This window comes from Vulpes vulpes, chromosome 12 (assembly GCF_048418805.1).
Source record: "Vulpes vulpes isolate BD-2025 chromosome 12, VulVul3, whole genome shotgun sequence".
Taxonomy (NCBI): domain Eukaryota; kingdom Metazoa; phylum Chordata; class Mammalia; order Carnivora; family Canidae; genus Vulpes; species Vulpes vulpes.
This window is the reverse complement of record NC_132791.1, coordinates 132,978,058-133,003,484: the sequence shown is the minus strand read 5'-3', so window position 1 is coordinate 133,003,484 and position 25,427 is coordinate 132,978,058. Positions and strand designations below refer to the sequence as shown.

At 52.7% G+C, this 25,427-nt stretch overlaps 1 protein-coding gene across 6 annotated transcripts in view; it reads left to right on the top strand.

Moving 5' to 3' along the window:
- Positions 1-13,696: 13,696 nt before the first annotated feature.
- The window catches only part of ZFP3 (ZFP3 zinc finger protein), an 87,371-nt gene continuing 75,640 nt past the window's right edge, over positions 13,697-25,427 (top strand). For 5 of the 6 annotated variants that reach the window (XR_011995877.1, XR_011995874.1, XR_011995879.1 and 2 more), the window contains exons 1-2: positions 13,732-13,847; positions 22,019-23,782. Coding sequence is in view for 1 of the 6 variants with exons in the window: in XM_072730015.1 (XP_072586116.1) it covers positions 22,027-23,538 (1,512 nt within the window). In the remaining 5 variants the exon portion in view is untranslated. Of the gene's footprint in view, positions 13,848-22,018; positions 24,677-25,427 lie in introns of those variants that run through there. The other variant, XM_072730015.1, reaches the window with a different exon arrangement.

Sequence of the window (25,427 nt, the reverse complement as noted above, 5' to 3'; positions counted from 1 at the left end):
ATTTCACTTACATTTTATGGCTGCCAGCATGTGTTTCTTCGCCTTATTAATAACCATCCTTTGGAAAAGTGCAGGCTCATGAGGAGCCCCCCCCCCCCCCCGGGGGGCTTTGCCTCTTTGAGCATCACCTCCTGCACCAAAGGCATTTGGTCTACAGGTGTTTCCTGAAAGGGGTTGAGATGCTGAGGGAGGAGCAGGGGATTTTTTTTTTTTTCCTCTTTTAAAAATTTTTTTCTTTTTTTTTTTTTTTGTACATTTTTTTTATTGGGGTTCGATTTTCCAACATATACTATAACACCCAGTGCTCATCCCCTCAAGGGCCCCCCTCAGTCCCCGTCACCCGGTCTCCCCATCCCCCCGCCCACCTCCCCCTTCCACTACCCCTAGTTCGTTTCCAGCAGAGGATTAAGGTCAGCGGCGGAGGAAGACTGGGCTATCGCGGAGAGAGACACGCTGACCGGATTCTGATTCCCGCCGGTCACCCTCCCTCGGCTTCTTTACGCAGCCGCTGCCTCTGGTGCCTCCCGAGGGAGGTGCGCTGGGGCAGGGAGCCCCCCTAAACCCTGTCTTCTTTCAAGGAAGGGACAGACGGCAGACTCCCGTCTTGGGAGTTTTCCCAGCGAGGGCCCCGGTGTGCGCTCCCGTCCGTGCAGACCCGAGCAGGGGCGGGTAGGAGGAGGCTGCCTGGGGAGGACGGTCCTCCCTCCCGGCCTCCCCACCTCCCCGCGCCCTTGGTCCTCTCCTTTTAAGGGCATCGCTCTTGTGTAGGTTCTGACAGAGTGAGGTTTTCCGCGGAGGCCTGGAGGGCGCAAGGAGGAGTTTGGAGCGGGGGGAGGTGGGGGGGGGTGGCTCTTCTCGCCTTCCGTGCAGCCTGGTGAGGACGAGGAGGCGGAGGGAAAGGGAAGTAATTCCTCGTCGCTGCCTCCCGGATCCCGGTTCGTAGTTCCCTTAAGTGAACCTGGCCACGTCCCGCCGTCCCCTGCAGGAGCGTCACCTAGACCCGGGGAGCGGGGGTTCAGGAAAGAGCGCCCCGCGCCCGCGCGTGAACACAGCGGCAGGAAGGGCACAGCGTGGACTTTCTTGAAGCCTCGAGCTTCTCTGACATTTGACTCAAAGGTCCCGGCACTGGGTTTCCGAGGGCCTGAAGGAAGCTGTCCCCGCGTCGGGACCGGTCGGGGTGACGTGGACTGTTTCGAGCAGGCGCAGTGCTCCGCGGCGGGTGGGGGTGGCGGGCGAGCGCTGCCACGGGCTCCTTTCCTTTCCAGAAAACGACAGTGTTCTAAAATCCGGTGATGGCGGCAAAACCACCCAACTGTATACATTTTAAGGTGCGAACTTCGTGGGATGTGGATGATACGTCAATAAGATTATTAAATACAGTTATGAAATAAAAATTCCTCCCCCAAGAAAAGCAGATTTCAAGTCTGCTCTCGCCGGGCAGGAAAATCTCCCCACTGGGGTTGGGTTGGCAGCGAAATAAGACCCGCCGGTGAGCGGTGCCCGGGGGGGCTCAGCCGGTGAGCGCCTGCCTTCAGCCCAGGGCCTGACCCAGGGGTCCTGGGATCGAGTCCCGCATCGGGCTCCCCGCGGGGAGCCTGCTTCTCCCTCTGCCTGTGCCTCTGCCTCTCTCTCTCTCTCTCATGAATAAATACACAAAATCTTAAAAAAAAAAAAAAAAAAAGCCGCGAGTTGATGGTCGCTGGATGGGGCTGATGAATACCCAGGGGTCCCTGATGAATACCCAGGGGTCCCTTGTATTAGCCTCTTGACTTTGCTGTATGCTTGAAAATTCGAATAATAAGTCAAATGAATTTTTGAAAACACCCAAACCGCCTAAAAACGCTGTGAGAAATGAAAAGACAGAACATGAGTGGGGGTCGGAGCTGAAGGTGACAGCAGGACCCGGAGCAGGGTTATCCCACGCGCTGGGAAAATGGAAAGGGGTTGGAACCCGGCTGCCCACACAGAGGAGTCCGACTGGCCACCGCAGGCCATGGATATACACACCGACTTTTCTTTTCTCCGTTCAGACATTATTTTATTATTTAGATGGGTGGAAGAATGGAGAGGTGAGAATGCTCTCTGTCCAATCGATGAAGAGATTAAATGAAGGGAAATAGACTAAAACAATTGTTCTGAAAAAAAAAATGCAGTGAAAGTGGGTCTCTGCACTATGGTGGACCCCAGGATAAATCCCCCAGAGACGGTCACCATCACCATCCCCAATTCTTATAAATGCAGAATATATGTGTGTGCACATACATGTGGTCATATACACATATTCACCTGTTTTCTTTACGTGTACACATGTGTACCCATATACACACCCATATACACACACATACCTGTATATATGCACATATGCCCATATATACACACACTTGTATACACACACATGCCCATATGCACACACACACATACACATACACACACTCATACACCCATATACGTACACACACATACCTTTTTATACATGCACACATATACCCATATACACACATACACACACATACCTGTATATATACACATTTACCCATATGTACACACACCCATATACACACACATGCCCATATGCACACACCTGTATACATACATATACACACAAATATACCTGTACACACATTTGCCCATATACATACACACATATCCATATGTATACACACATACCTATATATATACACATAACCCTTATACATACACACATGTATCCATGTACATACAAACACATACCTATTTATACACACACTCATTTACATACAAAATACTTTTTCTTTACAGACACATGCATATACACATATATATGTATATATAAAACACTCTTGCACTTACTTTTTCCCCCAGTTATTTTACTTAAAAGGAAATTTATTATTATTATTATTATTATTATTATTATTATTTTAGAGAGAGAGCATGTGAGCAGTGGGGTGGTGGGGAGGCACAGAGGGAGAGAGAGATTTTTTTTTTCTCTTCCTAATAGGCTTTATTTTTTAACTCACTATGCCATTCTATGTTTATTTTTTCTCAGTTTCTTTTTTTACTTTAAATTCAATTAATTAACATATAATATATTATTGGCTTCAGCGGTAGAAGTCAGTGATTATCAGTTGCATAAAACACCCAGTGCTCATGACACCACATGCTCTCCTTCATGCCCATCCCCCAGTGACCCCATCCCTTACCCCTACCCCTCCAGCGACTCTCAGTTTGTTTCCTATGATTAAGAGCCTCTTATGGTTTGTCTCCCTCTCTGATTTCATCTTATTTTATTTTCCCCTCCCTTCCTCTGTGATCCTGTTTTGTCTCTTAAATTCCACATATAAGTGAGATCATATGGTGATTATTTCTCTGATTGACTTATTTTGCTCAGGATAATATCCTCTACTTCCATCCTTGTCATTGCAAATGGTAAGATTTCTTTTCTTTTTGATGGCTGAGTAGGATTTCAGAGAGAGAGAATCTTAAGCAGGCTCCACACCCAGCATGGACCCTGATATGAGGCCGATACCACAACCCTGAGATCATGACCCAAGCCGAAATCAAGAGTCGGATGCTTAACCAACTGTGCCACTTAGGTGCCCTGAATTTCTTTTTTTTTTAAGATATTATTTTCAAATGATCTCTACACTCACTGTGGGCTCAAACCCATGATGCTGAGATCAAGAGTTGAACGCCCACAACTGAGCCAGCCAGGTGCCCCTGAAAGGGAATGTAATGGTCAGTTTTTATTTTTATTTTTATTTAATTATTTATTCTTGAGAAACACACAGAGAGAGGCAGAGACACAGGCAGAGGGAGAAGCAGGCTCTCTGTGGGGAGCCCGATGTGGGACTCAATCCCAGGACTCCGGGATCACACCCTGAGCCCAAGGCAGATGCCCAAACACTGAGCCATCCAGGTGCCCCTGATTTTATTTTTAATCTCCTTTCATATTCGTATACAAAGAGCTTCCTCATTCTTAGTCATGAAGGTAACTATCTCATTTTTCAGATGTATCATAATTTACCTAACCACTTCCTATGGATACATTTAGACTGCCCCAAATCATTTGCTATTATGAACAATGTTGCACTAAAAAACCTTGTGTGCTTATAATTTTACACACAGTAAAGTGTATCTGTAGGATACATTCTTAGAAGTGAAATTATACAGTCAAAAAGTAAATGTGTTTTTCACTTGGAACTATTTGTCCTCCTCAGGATTTGTAACAATTTGTCTTCCTCCAACAATGAGCAATTGATCATTTCCCCTCCACCAGCCCCAACACATTTTTATAAAAAAATTTTTTTAAAGATTTTATTTATTGGGATGCCTGGGTGATTCAGTGGTTGAGCGTCTGCCTTTGGCTCAGGGTGTGACCCCGGGGACCCAGGATCGAGTCCTGCATTGGGCTCCCCACAGGGAGCCTGCTTTACCCTCTGCCTGTGTCTCTGCCTCTCTCTCTCTGCATCTCTCATGAATAAATAAATAAAAATCTTTAAAAATATATTGATGAACTCATAGTGGGAAAAATATATTGATGAACTCATAGTGGGGAACTCATAGTGGGAAAACTCATAGTGGGGAATAAATAAATAAAAATCTTTAAAAATATATTGATGAACTCATAGTGGGGAAAATACTTATGAATACAATTGGGGCGCCTGGCTGGCCCAGTTAGGGGAGCGTGAGACTCTTGATTTTGGGGTTGTGAGCTTAAGCCCCACGTTGGGTGTAGAGATTATGTAAAAATAATAAAATCTTGAGGCACTTGCTCAAAGAGATGCCTCTGGGGTGTAATGACTCGGGGGAAGTCCTTCCTCAGAGCCCACATCTCAATCCACATCACCGAGTCTACTCATGAGAGAAACCCTGTCATTTAGGTGGTGTGTGGACACCTTTAATCAAAGCCTGAGTCTTATTCAATATCAAAGAACCTGTTCTGCAGAGAAGCCCTGCAGAAGTCACAGGCACTGAGAGGCCTCATTTACACTTCACACCTTATTTGGCCCCAGAGGATCATTCTTTCAGGAGAGGACCTGCTTGAAAACAGTGCAGGTCAGGGATGCTCTCTGGCCTCGGTCGGATTTTATAGCACCAAAGAAGCTTCCATGGGGAAGAATTCCGTAAATGTCCTGGACGTGACCGTATCTCCAGCTGGACTTGCAGCTGAGCATCTTTGTTGCAGAGATGTTAGAAACTCGAGCGATTGGAATGTAGCGTCATGTTTATTTTGTGATGCAAACCTGCTCACTGATCCTTGTGGGCACATCCTCAATCTGTACATTGCTTACGTGCATTATGGTTGGCAGACCAGAGGCGAGGCCAAGGGCCTTGCCATGCATTGTTGGCTGGTGTGGAGGAAGCCATCTGTGCCTTTCCCATGTTGTGGGCTCCTGGTACTTTAACCCACAAAGTATCCCTTTTCCTGGAGGGAGAGACTAGTCCTACATACAGAGGTGTTCTGTATTCCAGGAGGAGCTTTCTGTGAGTATGAAAGTGAACTGTTTCCCAGGAAGGTGCCCATCGGTGGTGACTCCATAATGACTCACTGCATGATTACTACCTTACACCTCACCTCTGCTTATCACTCTCTCTGCCTCAGAAAATGATGGCCTTGGACGGGGGGAGCTGGCAGGTCCTGCCCCTGGTCCTCCTCCGTTGGACTTGCCTTCCTCCTCTTCCTGAAAAACAATGGTGGCTCCACTGAAATCCTGAATTGTCTGCCTCAGGCCTTTCACATGAGAGAAAAATTAACTTGAATTACCTGTAAGCCACCCCACCGTTATTTTGGGTCTTTGTAACTCATGGCCAAATCCATGTAAAAAGAACTCCAGTTCTGTTTTTAAAGAATTGAGTTTAAGGACGCCTGGGTGGCTCAGTGGTTGAGCGTCTGCCTTGGGCTCAGGGTGTGATCCCTGGGTCCTGGAATCGAATCCCACATCGGGGTCCCTGCAGGGAGCCTGCTTCTCCCTCTGCCTGTGTCTCTGCCTCTCTCTCTCTCTGGATCTCTCATGAATAAATAACATCTCTTTAAAGTGCTGCAAGACTCAACCTTTCCCTTCCTTCTCACCTACCTTCTCGGCCACAGTGGGACGCTGGTCCACAAGCTCGTGGCGCCCCCTGACGCCCATCGAGGACACTGCGTCTTCATCCTTGTGGGCGGAGATTCCCCCCCCCCCCCATCCCCGCCCAGCCTCTCAAGATCTCCATCTACTTCATCCCACTTCAGACCACCTTTCCCACCTTTCCCACGCACTCCTGCCCTGCTTTACCACCTCCTGCTTCGTACCTTGAGGACATTGGTCCTCTCCCTGCTGGTAACCGCCACCGCCTACATTCTGGCCCGGGCACGTGCGAAGTGCTGTTCCTGCACGATCTCTATTGAGTCTCACAAGAGTCCTGTGTTCTGACAGGATCCCGTTTAACAAGAGAGGACAGCGGAGCTCAAAGCTCAGGTGGACTTGCCAGGTATGCAGAGCTAGTACGTGGCAGGAGCCCAGCGGGAGCCGGGGCCATCCTCAACCCCGGAAAGCTCCTCACCCTCTCCCCTAATTTTTTTTTTTAAATTTTTATTTATTTATGATAGTCACAGAGAGAGAGAGAGAGGCAGAGACACAGGCAGAGGGAGAAGCAGGCTCCATGCACCGGGAGCCCGACGTGGGATTCGATCCCGGGTCTCCAGGATCGCGCCCTGGGCCAAAGGCAGGCGCCAAACCGCTGCGCCACCCAGGGATCCCACCCCTCCCCTAATTTTGATTTAATCCATCTGGGTGGGGGAGATGTGGTGTTAGAGACCCAATCATGTCTCACCCAAATTCATGTGCTGGGGTCCTAACCTCCAGTGGGACTGCACTGGGATATGGGGTCTTTAAGCAGGGTAATTAGTTAGTGGGGTTGGAAGAGTGGGGCCCTAATCCCATAGGACTAGTGTCCTTAGAAGGAGAGACACCAAGGATGAATCTGCATAGAGAAAGGGCCGCGGGAGGCAGCCACCTGCAAGGCGAGGGGAGACCCTGAGGCAGCAAGTCCTCCAGCCCATACTTCATCCAGCCCCAGGGAGGACTCCCAGCCTCCAGAACCATGACAAGGCACCTTTCTTTTCTTTTTTTCTTCCTTCCTTCCTTTCTTTCTTCCTTCCTTCCTTCCTTCCTTCCTTCCTTCCTTCCTTCCTTCCTTCCTCCTCCTCCTTTTCTTTCTTTCTTTCTTTCTTTCTTTCTTTCTTTCTTTCTTTCTTTCTTTCTTTCTTTCTTTCTTTCTTTCTTTCTTTCTTTCTTTCTTTCGATTTTATTTATTTATTCCTGAGAGACGCAGAGACAGAGAGGCAGAGACACAGGCAGAGGGAGAAGTAGGCTCCCTGAAGGGAGCCCAATGCGGGACTCCATCCTGAGACCTTGGGGTCACACCCTGAGCCAAAGGCAGATGCCTAACCGCTGAGCCACCCAGGCATCCTGACAAGACACCTTTCTAATGTCGAAGCAGCTGGGCTGTGCGGAGGAAGCCCTAGCCGACTCCTGGACATAGACGTCTAATTGTTCTTAGCTCTGTGGGTAAGTCTCAGGGGTGTCTAGGGTGACAATCAGGGCACATTGTATGCTACTACTTCTGGTGGGGGAGCTGGGGACAAAACCCACAGTGGAAAGGCAGCCTTGGATGCTGGGGCGGAAGCCTCAGGATTCTTCGTACCCTTCCAGCCGTTCCCTCGGTGACTCCACCTGCCCCTCATTCTCTTTTATTTCCTTCTACGTATACAATGTCAGCACTCCAAATAAAATATTTCTCATTTGTTTTCCCTTCATTTTTTTCATTGATTTATAAATTACAGTACAGGGATGCCTGAGTGGCTCAGTGGTTTTGTGCCTCCCTTCGGCCCAGGGCGTGACCCCGGGGTCCTGGGATTGAGTCCCGCGTTGGGCTCCCTGCAGGGAGCCTGCTTCTCCTTTTATCTGTGTCTTTGCCCCTCTCTGTGTCTCTCATGAATAAATAAATAAAATCTTTTAAAAAAGTAAATTCCAGTACAACTAACATACATTGCTGTGTTAGTTTTGGGTGCACAGTACAGTGATTCAACAATTTGTGCATTCCTCAGGGCTAATCAAGATACAGGGATTCTTCATCTTCCACCCACCTTCTTTCTGGAAAGCACCAAGGTGTTCTCTGTATTTAAGAATCTGAGTTTTTTTTGTGTGTATCTCTTTTTTTCTTTGTTCATTTATTTTGTTTCTTAAATTCCACACAAGTGAAATGACATGGTATTTGTCTTTCTCCAAATGGCTGATTTCTCTTAGCATAATACTCTTGAGCTCTATGCATGTTGTTGCAAATGGCAAGATTTCATTATTTTTCATGGCTGAGTAATATTCCTCTGTGTGTGTGTGTGTGTGTGTGTGTGTGTGTGTGTGTATCACATGACATCGACACTTCTGCTGCTCTCATACGTTGGCTGTTGTAGATAATGCTGCTATAACAATAGGGGAGGTGCACATATCTTTTCAAATTAATATTTTTGCCTTCTTTGGATAAATACCCAGTAGCGGAATTACCACATCATACGGTAATTCTTTTTTTTTTTTTTTAAAGATTTATTTATTTATTTATGATAGACAGAGAGAGAGAGAGGCAGAGACACAGGAGGAGGGAGAAGCAGGCTCCATGCCGGGAGCCTGACGCGGGACTCGATCCCGGAACTCCAGGACCGCACCCTGGGCCAAAGACAGGCGCCAAACTGCTGAGCTACCCAGGGATCCCCCTCATACGGTAATTCTATTTAAAATTTTTTTGGGGGAAGCTCCTACTGTTTTCCAGAGTGGCCACACCAGTTTGTGTTCCCACCAACAGGGCAGGATGGTTCCCCTTTCTCCACTGCCTTGCCCACACCTGGTATTTGTGTTTTCGATTTTTTGCTGTTCTGACAGGTGTGAGGGGACATCTTATTGTGGTTTTGATTTGCATTTTCCTGATAATGAGTGATGTTGAGCATCTTTTTGTGTGTCTGTTGGCCATCTGGAAGTCTTTGGAGAAATGTCTCTTAACATCTTCTGCCCATTTTTAAAAAAAGATTTTATTTATTTATTTATTTATTTATTTATTTATTTATTTATTTATGAGAGAGAGGCAGAGGGAGAAGCAGGCTCCATGCAGGGAGCCCGATGCGGGGCTCGATCCCGGGTCTCCAGGATCACACCCTGGGCAGGTGCTAAACTGTTGAGCCATCCAGGGATCTCCCCTATGATTATTCTTGATGTAGCATTTGTTTTATATTGCTCACCGCAACGGTATCCTGTCTCACTGGTATTATTGGTTGAATACATTTTGGTGGGTTATTAGAACTTGTCCAGTATTCATAACAATGTTCCAAGGATCAATAAATGTCCTTTAGGTTTCAGTAACTAATTTAAAAATGGAATTATTGGAGCACCTCCTCCATGGAGGTTTGAGGATGTCTGTGTATCTGTATCTTGGCACCTGTTTTCTGGAATATTCATAATCAATTCTCTCAAGTGTGAGTTTCAGCATCCTCTCTGGCCGTGTTACGCGGATACTGAATTTGAATTGACAGGCTTTCTCCTTTGGGTTGAGGTGACTTTTAGATTTTGCAGTGTCCTGCTGCACCTGAATCAGCTGGCGATTGCAGTCTGAGAGAAGGAAATTGTGCATTATTCATACGGTGAGCTGGTAAACAGATGCTGGCGTCTTGTGTGAGTATCATGTGGACTTGGCAGCTGTTTTGATTTGCTTCTGCACCTCCTGCGGTGATGGTGTGCATTCTGCTGTTATTTTTAAATGTACGGTTATGTCACAGACGAGAGGAGCCAAAGAGACATGATTACCAAACGTAATGTGGTGTCTGGATGGGATCCTGGGGTAAGAAGAGGACATTGGTGAGGGCTAAGGAGATTTGGATGAGTTATGGACTTTAGTTAATAACAATGTGTGATTAGTTCACGAATTGTAACAAACGTCTCAGACTCATGTCTCAGACTCACGTCAGATGCTGATGGGGGAAATTGGGTGTGGGGACATGGAACTCTGTACTGCCTTTGAAACTTTTCTATAAATTCAAAACCATTCTAAAATTAAAAGCTTACTTAGGAGCATGTGGCTGGCTCAGTTGGAGGAGCATGTGGTTCTCGATCTCGGGGTCACGAATTCAAGCCCCACGTTGGGTGTAGAGATGAGTTACAATAAATAAAATAAAATAAATAAAAGCTTACTTAAAGCAAAGGATTACCAAGATGGTAAAATGTATTGCTACAGTTTTAAATTTTTTAATTTATTTTTATTTTTTATTTTATTTATTCATGAGAGACACACAGAGAGAGGCAGAGACACAGGCAGAGGGAGAAGCAGGCTCCACACAGGGAGCCTGACGTGGGACTCGATCCCGGGTCTCCAGGGTCATGCCCTGGGCTGAAGGCCGTGCTATACCGCTGAGCCACCCGGGCTGCCCAGTTTTAAATATTTTTATACGGTTTTTGTAATCTTTCTATAATAACGCCCTTATATTCATTAGGTAATGGTACCAATGTTAGCCTTGAAAAATACATGTAGAAATCTTAATTTCTTTTATTTAAAGATTTTATTTATTTATTCATGAGAGACAGAGAGGCAGAGACACAGGCAGAGGGAGAAGCAGGCTCCCTGTGGTCCTGTGGTGAGTCCGATGTGGGACTTGATCCCAGGACCCCGGAGTTACGCCCTGAGATGAAGGCAGATGCTCACCCACTGAGCCCCCTGGGCATCCCTGTGTAGGGTTTTACTTTGGTAGATGGGAGATACTTTACGCATGTCAGGTAAGCAAGGATTTTGTGAATGTTGGATTTGAAATATCCTCTCTGGAGCTGGCTCATGGTCAACAGAGTGGCAGAACTTGCTCCACCCCATTAAGGGGTGGAGGCAGATTGTGTGTCCTGTGGGCCTTTGGGGAGACAGTCAGGTTGCAGTGAGAAGAGCCTGAGGAGGAGTCTGGGGACGTGGGCGCTAATCCTCACCTCCCTGCGTCTGACCCGATTACATTTGGACAAGTTGGTGAGTTCTTTGGGCTCCCTCATCTGTGGAAGTCTTGTCTACACTCACTGTGTAGGAAGCTTGCAGATGCTCTTACCATGGCCCATGTAAGTGAGGGGGCTTTGCAAGTATGTTAGCTATTTGTACGGCTCGGACGTGTTGCTTTTGCTCTCTTGAACCTTGCCTCAAAGCCTGTGTTTTCCCCCACCTGGATAAGCCTTAGCCATTGTCATTCCCTACGTGGCATGAATGCTGTGCGAGGTCAGGGATCATCATGGGAGCAACTCATGCTGCAGGGGAGGGGAGGGCCCCGAGCCCAGAATGGGTCTAGAGACAGAATCTGTGAGTGTTGGCAGCTAAATGAAGCCTCGGAAACAAAGGGACCATGTGTGTGCGAGGCGCCCTGGGTGCCAGCTCCTCTGCCCCGCCCCTGGTACCCAGCATGGAGGCCCAATTTCCCTGACGCTGCTGCACTTTACTCCACGTGAAGGGGGTCCTGGTTTCCCTGGAGAGAGATGTGGACCCCATAGGACCCTGGAGCACCTCTTAGGCATGGAGAACTTGCCTGAGCAGGAGTTACTATCCCAGCATGCTGAAAAAGTGGCGTTGCTAAGTCAGGCTCAGAATCGGCTGCTCTGGGCTCCTGGGGGGTGACGGTCGGGTCTAGGGCAGGAGGCTGCCCTTTTGATGCCCTCGGTTGCTTCTTCAAGGCTGCATGTGGGAGGGGAACAGCGAGGATGTAATTGAGTCCTGACTCTGCTTTAGCTGTGGCTTTGGTGTGTGTAGGTGAGGCCTGAATGTTTTGCGGCTGGTTTCTCCTGAACAGGGGCTGGGCCTGAGCTGAAGGTGACTGAGCCACCCAGGTGCCTCCCTAATCCCAGAATTTCTCATGCAGAAGATGTGTCAATGGGGCCTGAGAATGTGCATTTATAACTAGTTCCCAGGAGATGCTGATCCTGCCAATTCAGACCAGATTTTGAGTCATTGACCTAGGTTGCTGTTTTTCAATTTTGTTGGCTGCCTGTTTGAATCACCTGGAAAGCTTAAAAAAAAAAAACACACAAAGTGAGTGTACACATGCCTGTGCACACACACAACGCCCAAACTGGAACACCTGGGTGGCTCAGTCAGTGAAGCATCTGCCTTCGGCTCAGGTCACGATCTCAGGGTCCTGGGATTGAATCCCACATTGGGTTCCCTGCTCAGCAGGGTGTCTGCTTCTTCCTCTGCCTCTGCCCTCTGCTCATGCTCTCTCTCAAATAAATAAAATCTTAAAAAAAATGCCCAGTCCCTGTCTCAAATCAGTTTCAACAGAATCTGTGCGTGTGGCACCAGGCGTCAATAGTTTTAAAGAATTCCCACCCCACCCCAATGATTCCAATGTGCAGCCAAGGTTGAGAATCCCTTATCTGGGTTCTTGATGCAGATGCTTGTTAATGCAGGTGGCCTAGATAGAAGTCAGTGAAAGTAAATATCTCCCACCTTTGGTTCTGAGGCCGGGTACCCTCATAGTCTGGGCATCTTCCCTTGGGATGGATGTTGCCAGCGATGCCTGTGATGGGGGACCGTGGGGGTGGATACAGGCTGGAGCAAACCAAAGAATGCTGCAGGAGCCGTCGTGGAACCGGCAGACCAGCTGACTAGGAAACAGACCACGACTTCTAGGAAGCAGGGAAAGGCCTCCGGGAAGGATAAATGATACATGGACCTTAGGGCTCTTCTTGAAGAGTATTTTTCCCACTAGTTGTTAGTAGCCTAGGCAAGGGAAGTGGACATTTCAGCCGATCCAGGGTTCACACACATCTTGGGTAGTTGCAGATGGGAGGGCAAAGGAGTTAAGGATATTGGTGTGGGTGGCAGAGGTGCTTGACTGGAAGGTTGGGCCTAATTCCAATGACCAACTCGAGAGAAAGTTCTCCTTTCTGACGGTGTGTGTACTGGATATAAACACAGTACCTTTGTCTTAGAGTGCCGCGCCCCAGCTGGGGCAGACAGGTGGCCCTGACCGGATAACGGGGCTCACTCTCCTGCCCCACAAATACACTGACGCTGAGAACCGGCCGACCGGAGCCAATCACAGCCCTTGCCCGAGAACCGGGATTTGGGAGCAGTGCTGCCGGCCGGGGCTGCGCTGGAAGGGACGGGGCCCCTCTGGGACGTGACCTGAGAATGGAGACCTGAAACCAAGAAGCCCGAGGTGCAAAGGACGGCACAGGGGCCACCAGGCAGAGGGCCCGAGCACGGGGCGAGCCAGCTGCGCTGGTCACACATCAGAAGGCCGGCGGAGGAGGCGGTGTCCCCGCTGCCCCGCACTGTCCCCTGCGGCGTCCCCTCCAGCCAGCCCCACGGACCTCCGAGCGGTCTCCCTCTCCTCGCCCCGCTCCTGGGCTCCTGGGGTTCGGCGCTCCGGGAAGGGGGCGACGGGCTGAGGGCCGAGCTCAGAGCGCCCAGCGTCCGCCCTGGCGCAGGTGGACGAGGGGCAGCGACAGCGGCGGGTAGAGCGGCCGGCCCAGCGGCGGAAGTGCGTCCCTGGGGCCGTTCTAGGCCGCCTGGAGGACCCGGCTAGTCGGTGATCCGGGGGTTACGCGGGCGCCACCGGGCGCGGGGGGACGGACGTCCCGGGAGCCGACGCCGCGGGAGGTCGGCGGGGCGGGCACCAGGGGCGGCGGCGGGGCGGGCCCCGGGGCGCAGGCGGGGCGGGCGGGGGGGCGCAGGCGGGCCGCCCACCTGTTCCTCCGCGGAGGCCGCCGCGCGCTGATTGGCCGAGCGCACCGGAAGTGGAAGCAGGGCCGCCGCCGCCCGTGGGACAGAGAGCTCGGCGGCGGGGAGCGCGGCGCTGGGAACGCGGGGAGCGAGTGGCGGCGGTGAGACCTCCCCCGGGGCGGCGCGGCGGGGCGGGGCGGGGCTCCGGGGCTGCTGCGGCCCGCGGGCCGGGCGGTCGCGCCGAGCCCCGCTGTGACCTTGGACTGGCTGCCCCCCCACCCCCTCCTCCATTTCCCCACCTGCTCAGGGAGGCGGGCCCCGCAGGGTCCCCCGGGACCCCCAGCCCCGAGTGGGCGGCGGGGACGCCAGGGCGGGCAGTGGCGCCCCAGCTCGGCACCCCGGGCTCCTGGGAGGAGGGGTCGGGGGGGTGTCACGGACGTAGCCGGCTCTGAGCGCGGAGGGAATGGAGCCGTCGTGGCGGCGGGACCGCCGTGGGGACGGGGGGCACTGGAAACGACAGGTCCTCGGGATCGGGAGGAGGGAGCTCCGGTCTGCAGACGGTGAGGGGCATCTGCGGTGTCCGGGCACCGTGCTGGGCTCCTCGGACCCGAACACGGATGCATGTGCAGTGATTCCTCACTGGCCCCCCAGGCTTGTTATGTAGATGGATTCACGTAGGCGGTGTGTAAGAGTGCCCCGACTGTGGCAGCCGCCCCCCCCCCCCCCCCCCAGCAGCAAGGTGAAGGGAGCTCCATCCTTGCTCCAGGGGCTGAAGAAGGCTGTGTGGGAACAGGCTGCCCAGACAGGGACCATACACTGCAGCGGCTGCTCCTAGGTGAGAGACCTCAGGGGCACACACAGGAGAGGACTGTGTGCCTGAAGTGCTAGCCGTGGGCGGGAGTATCCCAGCAAGTGGGTATAAACTGTTCCCAAAGGGGAGGGTGCTGCAGTAACCTCCCTGGGGACCGCGGGGAGCCCGGGAAAGGGCCTGACCAGGGGGGCATCCTGAGCCACCTGCACGAGTTTGTATTCTGTAGGCCTTGGGAACCTGTGATTGGGAAGCCACATGGCACAAGTCAGGGCAGTACAGTTGAAAGGAGCATGAGAGGGATGCCTGGGTGGCTCATTGGTTGAGCGTCTACCTTTGGCTCAGGGCATGACCCTGGGGTCCTGGGATGGAATCCTGCATCGGGCTCCCCACAGGGAGCCTGCTTCTCCCTCTATGTCTCTGCCTCTCTGTCTGTGTCTCTCATGAATAAATAAAAAAAAATAAAATAAAAAATAAAAGAGGAGCATGAGAGTGCCTGCTTCCTGCACGTGTGAGTGCAGATGATGGGTAGGAGGGGATCCTGGTACCAGATACTGAATATTTGGTGGGACCTGGCCTTTCAGACATTACTGGGAAGTCTGTCAGCTTTAAGATGCTTTTGTCTGCAAGTAACATGATGCAACTCAGCCTGGCTTTGTGCATGTGTGCAAGCTCTCATCATTGGAAGTCAGGTGGTGAAGTGCTGTCAGGACAAACGTGGTGGCTCCACTGTGCCTCGGTTTTTAGCTCTCTCTGCCTCATCCAGGCTGGGGGAGGAACGGCAGCAGCAGCAGTTCCAGGCAACGACATCTCCAAGTCTTTTCTTGTGCTGCTTTCAGGATGGTTGGCTTTATTCCCAGAGGCTCCCAGCAAACCTGCTTAGAATATCATTGACCCACATGAAGGCATATCCATTCCCGAGGCAGTCCCTGCTGTTGTGAACAGTTGCTTGCGAGGGATTTGGTCGCTCTGGGTCCTGGAACACTTAGAGGAGGTCTCATCTGCAGAGCGTGCAAGGCCACTGCCCACTTCTTTGGTCAGATGCACCACAAAATAATTGGAGAAGCTTTGTATCCTGTATCTACTTGTCAGTCAACTTCCAAAGTGTTTCATCATAAATCTGAGTAGTTGCAAAGGATGTTTTGCATGTATTATAAGCTTTAGCATTTCGACATTAAACCTCATGCGGCGTTCTGGGATCCCTGCCCAAGCTTTCGTGTGCTCGCCACATTCTCTGCCCTCTCTGTAACCCGTCTAGTCTCGTTAGTGCCCCACACTTCCCTCCCTGCCCAAACTCCATCTGCGTCCGTCCTGCTCACCCATCTCAAGTGTGTCTCCACTGATGTCCTCAGGTCACTCCCTCATTCTTCCACCACCTGTGTCCCCAGATTCCCAGCTGCTCTGGGGCTGGAGAGAGTCGGGAAAGCATGCTGATGGGCTCCTCCTCCTCACAGTGACCCTCTGGGGCATGCTTGTCTCACAGGAAGGTTGTGAGGGCTTCACAAGGTAGTGCCCAGCACGCAGTAAGCGCTCCTCCCGTACCCCACGTCAGAATGCCAGTGTGCTCTCTCTTTCTTCTCTTCTTCCTTGTCCATGTGCCCCATGGAAGCCAGAAGGTTCCTTCTGTTCCCTTTCTCTTTACCCCGGTGCTTCTTGGCCTCTGAGGCCTTGCTTCCCTCATCCTCTGCCCTGAGCGGTGGGGCATGGCGTGTGGAGTAGTGCAAAAACAACAACTATAACGTCTGTGGGCATGGGGCCTGCGGTTGCCTTTCCCTCCACCATCTGGCCTGCCTAACTGTGGCCTCGTGGCCCCATGGCCTGCAGCTTTCCCTTCCAGGCTCCTTCACCTGGTTCTCGTCCTTCTTTACGGGAGGGAGAGCTGCCTCCCATGCAGGCCCTCCGTTGTTTTACTACCGTGTATCATTCTGGGCTGGAAAAACCTCTGGCGTGTGGCCCCAGCTAGACTCTGTTGAGGAAGGAAGTGATTCTTGGGCCTTTTGTCCCTCCAGTCCCAGCCTTCACATTCAACAGTATTGTTAGATCTAACCATACTGTCAGCTAATGGATTAATAGTTCTTTGCTACAGATCACATCAGGGTTTTTGGCAGATAAGCTCAAAGGATTGGGTGAGGTTGCTGTCTCAAGAGACTGCTGTAAACTCTGATTTAGACACTTAAGGGCAAGCTCAGGTCCAGTCACGGCAACTACAGTCTGAGAAGCGTAAGGGAAGTGTAGTTTTTAACTCCGAGAAGATGATCTGGTCTGTTGTATTATATGTACTCTGAGTTCAGGGGAGGGTGTGCCCTCCAGAGGGAGGGCAGGAGCCTGTATCTACAATCCTGCTGCCTCACACGTATGTGGTCCCGGCAGGCCAGCCCTTGGGTCGAGCTGAGCGCCCTGGACTGAATGTGGGGCGGTGGTGCCAGTGGCTTCCGAACCTGCCGGGGCATTATGACCACCCGGGGCACTTGTTCAGGACACAGCGCCCTGGGCCCCACACCCAGGGATTCTGGGAGGCCTGAGGTGGGACCTGGGATTTAGCAGTTTCAGTACATTTCCCAGTGGATTCTTGGGCATCCAGCCTCGTTCTGGGCTAAGAATTCTTAAAATTTAACAATCATTTCATTAAAAAACAAAAAACAAAACAAAACAAAAAACCGTCTTTCTGCTCTGATTGCAAGCCTATGACACATCGTGTTCTCAGGGTTTATGTGGCTTCCCATGTAGATTTTCATCTGGGCAGTGTGGTCCTTTCAGTTTTAGTTCTTGTTAATGAATTGGTGGGCATCTGGTGTATGCATCAGCACTTTGTGGGTGGGGTGCTCTCGGGGGTGCATTGAAAAAAACATCTGGGTTTGCAAAGCTGAAGACCCTGTTGTGAACTGTGGTGACCCCAGAGTGGTCTGCATGTTACCTCCAGATTGAGGACCAGGAGGGGTCACCCTCCCACTCAGGTGGGCACTTCTGTCTTCTCACTCTCTCCAGAAACAGCCAATTCCAGGTTTAGGGGAGTGAAGTAAGAAACAAAGACAGGAAACGATGGATGGAAATTTGAATTCAGGCTGTGAGTAGGGGAGTATTTCCCCGGGAGCATGAGGTCTGATGAGTAGCTGCACCTCTGGGAAAATCTACCCAGTGGATGTTGGCTTTGATTCACTTGTGAGGAGGTGCCAGGAAGGAATAAAGCAGTATCATTCAACAGGTGACATTATTATTGTGTCACTGGCAGGATGCCTGGTGGAAGAGCGGTTGGAGGGTGTCACATTCAGTTGGGGGAGACTTTCTGCATTTGAATTTTGAACTAGGTCTCGAAGTTGGGGGTGGACATATGCTGACTTCTGCGTTGTGTGTCCTCTCGTGCCGTGGGCAGGTGATTTTCTACGTGGTGGGGACAGATGTGGGTTCTGTGAATTATGACTTTGTGAGGCACTGGATAATGGAAGGCAGTGACTGGGAGAGATGGGGAGGAGGGGGTCGGCGGGGGGTGGGGAGTAGACACAGAATGAATAGTACCAGCTGTGGATCTGGATCTAGATCGGGGCTGAGTATCAGGGAGACGTTTTTTGTAGGATGGCACTTCCTGGCTCCTGTGGCACCAGGAGTGAAGAACAGAGGTAAAGCCCCTGCAGTGGATCCTTGTGTGTAGCTACATACTCGCCTGTCATTTGCAAAAGAATCAACAAAAAGGAGAAATCCAGCTTCTGGGTACCTGCCCTGAGTCTGTGGGAAAGCCAGGGCACCTGCTGTGTGGGGTGGGGAGTTGAAGATTACAGGTCATTTTCGGGGGAGCACCAGAGCTTCCAGGATGTCGGGGTTCCTCTAGGAGATCAGGTTCCTTCCAGGTGTCGAGAGGGCGACTGGTGAGGCTGGTGGTGCTGCTGACTACCATCCTCTGGGTGGCCGGAGGTTGGCAGAGGTCACCCCAAATCACTGCTCTCCCCTTCCCTCCAAACCTGGTTCTCCACTCACCCCATGCCCCCTTGTAGGATCATGTTCAGGCTTTGACCTTTCATCCAGATTCTGAGAGAAGTAGCGAATTTGTTCATCAGTCTGCCGCCACCTGGCTGTGCTTCCTGGGCCATGGAGCCTGTTCTCACGGGTCACCCGGGGCCACCTGATTGTCCCGGTAGATATTTTCCAGGTGGCCCTTCGTAATTCTGTCTGCCGTGGCCCTGGTAACGGCTGGGACGGGGTGCCTGGTTCTTTCCTCCTTCCCTGACTATCCCTTCTCTCATTGGTGGGCTTCTCTTCCTCCATCCCCCTCCTTTGTACTAGGATCCAGACAGGAAACTGCTCACTCAAAATGGGATGATTGAGGAAGGTCTGTTTGCAGAGGAGTCAATTGTAGATGACCTGGGTGTGGGCGAGGTGTTGAGGAACCCGGGGCCGATGACACTGGAGGGGTCGCCAGCTCGGGCCTGAAGAGACCGGAGAGGTGGGAGAGGCTGCTGGGCCCCAGGCCCTGAGACAATCAAGGGGTAGGACAGACTCCCCGAGCAGAGTAATGACCTTTGGTGGAGGTATGCCACCAGCCTAGGGTGGCCTCACCCTACTTCTGGTCTCCCGCTGCTGGGGCTCACCACCACTGGAGTGCAGCTGGAAGCCCGAGGGCCGGGTGCTGTCTGCCGCGGTTAGCGTTCTGGGGCCCAGAGTGGGGTGGAGAAAGGTGGGAAGACCTGGAGGGAACGGAGGAAGATAAGAGGAGGTCTCATCCACGTTAACTTTGGCTTCCTATGTGTCTGTCCTTGGCCTCCGGCACTTGTCATGCAGAGCCCTGACCAGTGTAAGTTTCAGACCATTAGGGCTGGTTCCCTGATACTCTGTGTAGGTATCTTGAAACTTCTCTCATGTGACACAGAGTTCATGGGTCCTCTTCTCTCAGCTAGCTGCACCAGCATCCCTAGCCCCTGGCACTGCTGGCCCCTGATAGCCTGTCTTCTTATCTCCAGGGAGATTGGGGTAGCGTCATGACCCCTCCTCTGTCTTCCTTACCTTGTATCCCATGCGGTCACCTCCAGCCCCGTCTCACAGAATCTGACCTCCGAACTCTTTCTCCAGCTGTCTTCTATGCATCCCCTCTGCTGTTGGCGCCCTGGTTAGAGCTCATGCCCCTTGCCCCGTGCCTGCCTCCGCTGCCTTGCTGACCTCCTGGGTCCTGGCCTGCTGCTTACTGGGTAGTTCCACGAAGTGGCCATTATTGCGCCTGTGCCTGACCGTGGGCTGTGTCACTCCCTGGCTTCAAAACCATTCCACGACTCTGCATTGTCTTGGGGATAAATAGGCCCATGGCTGCCCATTCCCGCTTGAGAATCACCTTCCACAGTAATCCCTTTACTGGCAGAGGAATTGTACTCCTCAGATTGGCTGTGGACTCCCTGGACAGAGGCCAGGCTCATTGTCCTAGTGCTGGGACCTCACTTCTGTGACAGGGATCACTGCACCCTGGGCCAGGGTACTAATTAGGAATCGGTTTGGCTTCATAAAAACAAGACAAAAAACCGCAACGGCTTAAGCAAGGCAAAAGCATATTTCTCACACATTAAAAAAAAAGGCCAGGGCAGCCTGGGTGGCTCAGCAGTTTAGCGCCACCTTCAGCCCAGGGCCTGATCCTGGAGACCCAAGATCAAGTCCCACGTCAGGCTCCCTGCATGGAGCCTGCTCGCATGGACCTTCTCCTCCCTCTGCCTGTGTCTCTGCCTGTCTCTCTCTCTCTCTCATAAATAAATAAAAATCTTAAAAAAAAAAAAAAGTCCAGAGGTGCCTGGGTGGTTCAGTTGATGAAGTATCTGACTTTGGCTCAGGCCGGTAACCTGGGGTCCTGGGATTCAGTCCCGCATTGAGCTCCCTCCAGGGAGCCTGCTTCTCCCTCTGCTTGTGTCTCTGCTTTTCTCTCTCTGTGTCTCTCATGAATAAATAAATATAAATTCTTAAAAAAAAGGGGTGTGTGTCCAGAGGCAGGCATTCCAGGATCAGGATGGCAGCTCTGTGGAGTCATCAGGGTCCTTCCAGCTCTGGCCCCATCATAGGGTCTGGAGTGTCCTGTGTGCTCACAGTCCAAGGTGGCACCCTGCCCATCACCTGTCGCCCAGGGCACAGTGTGGAAAAGAGTGAAGCAAGGCATCTCCTCGCCCCTGAGGAGACTTCCCAGAAGTCCCACGCTCTTTGATCTGCACTTTACCATCTCATGTGGCCAAAGCCAGCCACAGAGAAGGCTGAGGAATGTTTTTCTCTAGCTAGGCTCCTTGTTACACTAAATAAATTCATTATTCTGTTGCTAATGAGGTGTCGAAGAAAGGACATCGGTGACAACTAAAAGACTTTTTGCCACAGCCTTTCAGAATTTTAGAAAAAGTGTAGGCTTTGGGATCCAAAAAGGATGAAGAAAATTCTGTAGAGATCGTTTATAAAACCAGTCTGTAAAAAATAAGTCCTGTTGCCACATAATAAGAATAACAGGTTAGAAAACGTAAGAAAAGTCACCAAGAGGAAAGGCATACAGAGACATGACAGGCGTGAAAACACCAGGATACGTTTGGACGTTTCACAAGGTGATGCTGGGACTGACTTGGAGAAAGGTGAGCGCAGACCGGAAGTACTGAGACAGAGCAAGAGCTAGCCCCACACAGGACGTTTCAAGGGGTTGGTCCTGGGGAAGGAGGAGGCAGGTCAGCGGCACTGAAGGGAGCCTGGAAAGTGACCAGTCTTGGGGCTTCTCACGGGGCGGGGGCAGCCCTTCCATCTGTGGGGGGTAGAGCGGACCCGGGGCACCCTGAGGCCGGCACTGTGTCACCCACACAGAGGGGAGCCCAGAGGCCTGACATGTGGTTCTGCTTGGGCTCCACTGTGGGGACCTTTGGATGGTCGGACCTGTGGATACAGCGCCCTGGCCCATAGCCTGGTGAGCGCCCCGGGGCTGTGCGCAGTAGGGGTTCCTCGCTCCACCCCGGGTACTGCTCTGCTTGTCGTGTTGCCTCTTCTCTGGGCCTGTCCTGGCCGTGCACACCCTGTTCATGCTTTCTACCACCCCAGGCCCTCTGCCAGCTCATCACCCGTATTCTGCAACTTTCACCAGTGTCTCTCCCCATCCGTATCCCATCTCCCTCCTTAAGTCTCTTCCTCTGGGGAGGCCTGGGGGGCTCAGTGGTTGAGCATCTGCTTTCAGCTCAGGTCGTGATCCTGGGGTCCTGGGATCGAGTCCCACATCAGGCTCCCCAAAAGGAGCCTGCTTCTCCCTCTGCCTGTGTCTATGCCACTCTGTGTATCTCCCATGAATAAATAAATAAAATCTTTTTAAAAAAGTCTCTTCCTCCGATGATCCTGTCACCCTTCTTGGACGGGGTTTGCCTTTTGTCTGGCGTGCCCGCCATCACCCCAGGTCCCTTCTTTGGCAGCATCCTGTCATCTCACCAGACCCTGGGACCGCTTGGGCAGGCAACTGATGGGCACCTGCCCTCCAGAGTACCCTAGCTCTATTCTGGTCACGTGCCATGTAGCCACTTCACACGCTGCCCTCTGTCATTTCAGATTGTGACATGGGGACCGAGAGCACGGAGGTAATCCCCAAGGAAGAAGTTTCTGAGGAACCCGAGCCACGTGCGACAGGATTGGAGACACTTCCCTGGGTGGTTTGCCAGGGACAGGAGTTCGAAGTGGCCTGTGCAGAAGACACGGTGGACAGGCACTCGAGAAGGTCCACTGACAGGAGCACGGGGCAGTTGTCCCCTCGGGGTAGGGGCCTTGCACCAGGGCCCATTGTCTTTCAGAGGCCCCCCCCAGGCGAGAAGTACGGGGAGTGTGGGGAGCGGGAGCGCACCTGTAGCCTTGGGGCACCCCTGCTCACGCCTCAGGCCAACCTCCCAGCTGAGGCTGTCCCTGCCTTTGCCACCTCCCACCATAACCCCATGGAGAATGTGGAGTCTCCCCGTACGCAGAGAGCTCCTGTGGGGGAGAAGCCTCACAGGTGCAAAGAGTGCGGCAAGGCCTTCAACCAGAACTCGCATCTGATTCAGCACCTGAGGGTTCACAGCGGAGAGAAGCCCTTCGAGTGCAAAGAGTGTGGAAAGACGTTTGGGACCAACTCCAGCCTGCGACGGCACCTGAGGATTCACGCGGGGGAGAAGCCCTTTGCCTGTAGCGAGTGTGGCAAGGCCTTCATCCAGAGCTCGCACCTCATCCACCATCACAGGATCCACACGGGGGAGAGGCCATACAAGTGCGAGGAGTGCGGCAAGGCCTTCAGCCAGAACTCAGCGCTTATCCTGCACCAGAGGATCCACACGGGCGAGAAGCCCTATGAGTGCAACGAGTGCGGAAAGACCTTCCGGGTGAGCTCGCAGCTCATCCAGCACCAGCGCATCCACACGGAGGAGAGGTACCACGAGTGCACTGAGTGTGGCAAAGCCTTCAAGCACAGCTCGGGCCTCATCAGGCACCAGAAGATCCACACTGGGGAGAAGCCCTATCTGTGTAACGAGTGCGGGAAGGGCTTCGGGCAGAGCTCCGAGCTCATCCGGCACCAGAGGATTCACACTGGGGACAAACCCTACGAGTGCAATGAGTGTGGCAAGACTTTCGGCCAGAATTCCGAGATCATTAGGCACATTCGCATTCACACTGGCGAGAAACCCTACGTGTGTAAGGAGTGTGGGAAGGCCTTCCGGGGCAACTCGGAGCTCCTGAGGCACGAGCGGATCCATACCGGGGAGAAACCCTACGAGTGCTTCGAGTGTGGAAAGGCGTTTAGGCGGACCTCACACCTCACCGTCCACCAGAGGATCCACACTGGAGAGAAGCCCCACCAGTGCAGCGAATGTGCGAGAACCTTCTGGGACAGCTCGGAGCTGCTGCTCCACCAGAAGATCCATGTTGGGGAGAAGCCTTATGAATGTACTGACTGTGAGAAGACATTCGGCCAGCACTCCCAGCTGCTCCTCCACCAGCGAATCCACACGGGCGAGAAGCCGTACGAGTGTCAGCAGTGCCGGAAGACATTCAGCCGCAGCTCCCACCTGCTCCGGCACCAGAGTGTCCACTGCGCAGAGTGATGGCAGCCGGCGAGGGGCTCCGTGCGGACTTGCTGTGCCCGTAGCTTGCACATCCCATGTGTGGACAGACCCCCTTCTCCCCGGTGTAATGCAGTGGCTGGAAAGGATGGACGCTTTTAGGAGCTGTTGGTGAAGTTTCGATACCGGGTTAAATCGTAAAAGCTGTTTCAGGCCTTAATATTCCCTCTGTACCCCTTGGCGCTCCCTGCCTGCTGCCCCCCTGGGTGGATCCCGTCGCTCTGGGGTCAGTAGCCACCTTGTAGCCCAGATCGTCACTTTCCAGGAAACGTGCAGGCACATGATCCCAACGCCACCCAAGGGTGGCACAGCAGATGCGTGAATGTGTGCCCCTGCAGTGTTAGGTTGAGGTGGAGACGACGCCCCCTGTTCCCTAACTGTGTGGCCCTGGGATCCATCGATGGGCTCCTCCTAGCTTCACAGTCCTGCAGACGTGCTCCCGGTTTCCTTAGATGATGGTGGTGTTGCTGAAGAGTGGGAAGTCCCGGGGATACCCCGTCCTGCCAGACCGCCTCGTTCTGCAGAGGGTGCAGGATGGAGGAGACAGACAGGCCCTGGCCAGGACTCTGCGGGGCCTCAGAGCCCCGAGGGGCTGGTGGGTGAGGGGAGCGGGGGAGCCGTGATGCTGCTCTCTCCGGGGCCTCCGTGCTGGGCCGGCTTGCCCATGGGCTCAGGCTGCGCCACCCAGAGCCTCCACCTGGCTTGCCCACAGCCCAGGGGTCCTCGTCGTCTCTACCATGTGTTCCGTGTTCTCCCACAAGCTGCTGCTTCTCCGAGGAAACATCCTGGGGTCTCCATGTGCCCACGTGTCTGAGGTGCCAAGTGGTGGCTGGCACCTGGGGGCCCCTGCCTGCTCTTACCATGAAGGGAGGGGTTTTGGACTCCATGAGCTGCGGGGTTGAGGCAACCCCGTGGGCCTGGACTGCCAGGCGCACCTGGAGCACTCTGCTCTCAGCCCCTTTCTGACCAGTCACCAGTGCCTCGCGTTCCCTGAGTGTGTGCTAGGTGCCGGCATGCGGCCATGCAGTCTCCGTGTCGGGTTTCACAGCCTTGCCGAGGAGCATAAGCTGCTTAAGGGGGGTACTGTTTATGTACCATAAAGTCCACCTGTTTGACGTGCCCAGCTGATTGATTTTTGACTGACAGAGGTGTGCCAATAGGGTGGTGGTGGTGACCGCGTGGGCGAGGTGGGGCAGTGGGGTGACGATGTGGGTGGGGCGGGGAGGTAGGGGTGACCGGATGGGTGGGGTGCCTGTTGGTGCACATACAGCTGGTAGGGCCTGCAGCCTGCCCCAGCCCCGTGCTGGGTCCCAACAGGCAGATTCGCTGCTGCCCCACCTGTACCCTGCACACAGCTTTTATTTTTACTACGTGGATTTGACTATAATAGATTCATATAACGGCCTCTGAAATGTAACCTCTCATGGCCAAACCTGTTCAGCAGGTTTATTCTGAAGCCCGCTGTGCTCCCCCCGGGTTCAGAGCCTGGGCCTGAGCGGAGTGCCGTCACGTGGACACCTGGCGGTAGGCCTCATCCTTCCATCTGTGCTCTGGTCTGGCACTCAGGCCCCTGGTGGGGTGATTCTCAACCCCCTGTTCCCCCACGCCCGTACGGTGATGACACGTGCAGGGCGTGCTTTTGCTTGTTGCTGACCTTGAAGCTCACCTGCCCGACTGTGCCTCTGCAACACAAAACCTGGGTGTCACCCGTCCCTCTGACTTGCAGTCCCGTGTTCACATGCGTGATATCCACATGCACCCTTGGTGCTCTGGTGGACGACAGACAGTCTCTCTACTGGACACACAGTTCACACCCCCTGTGACCACGTCCCCTGCCCCTCCCCCGCCTTGCACCCACTCTTCTCAAGGGG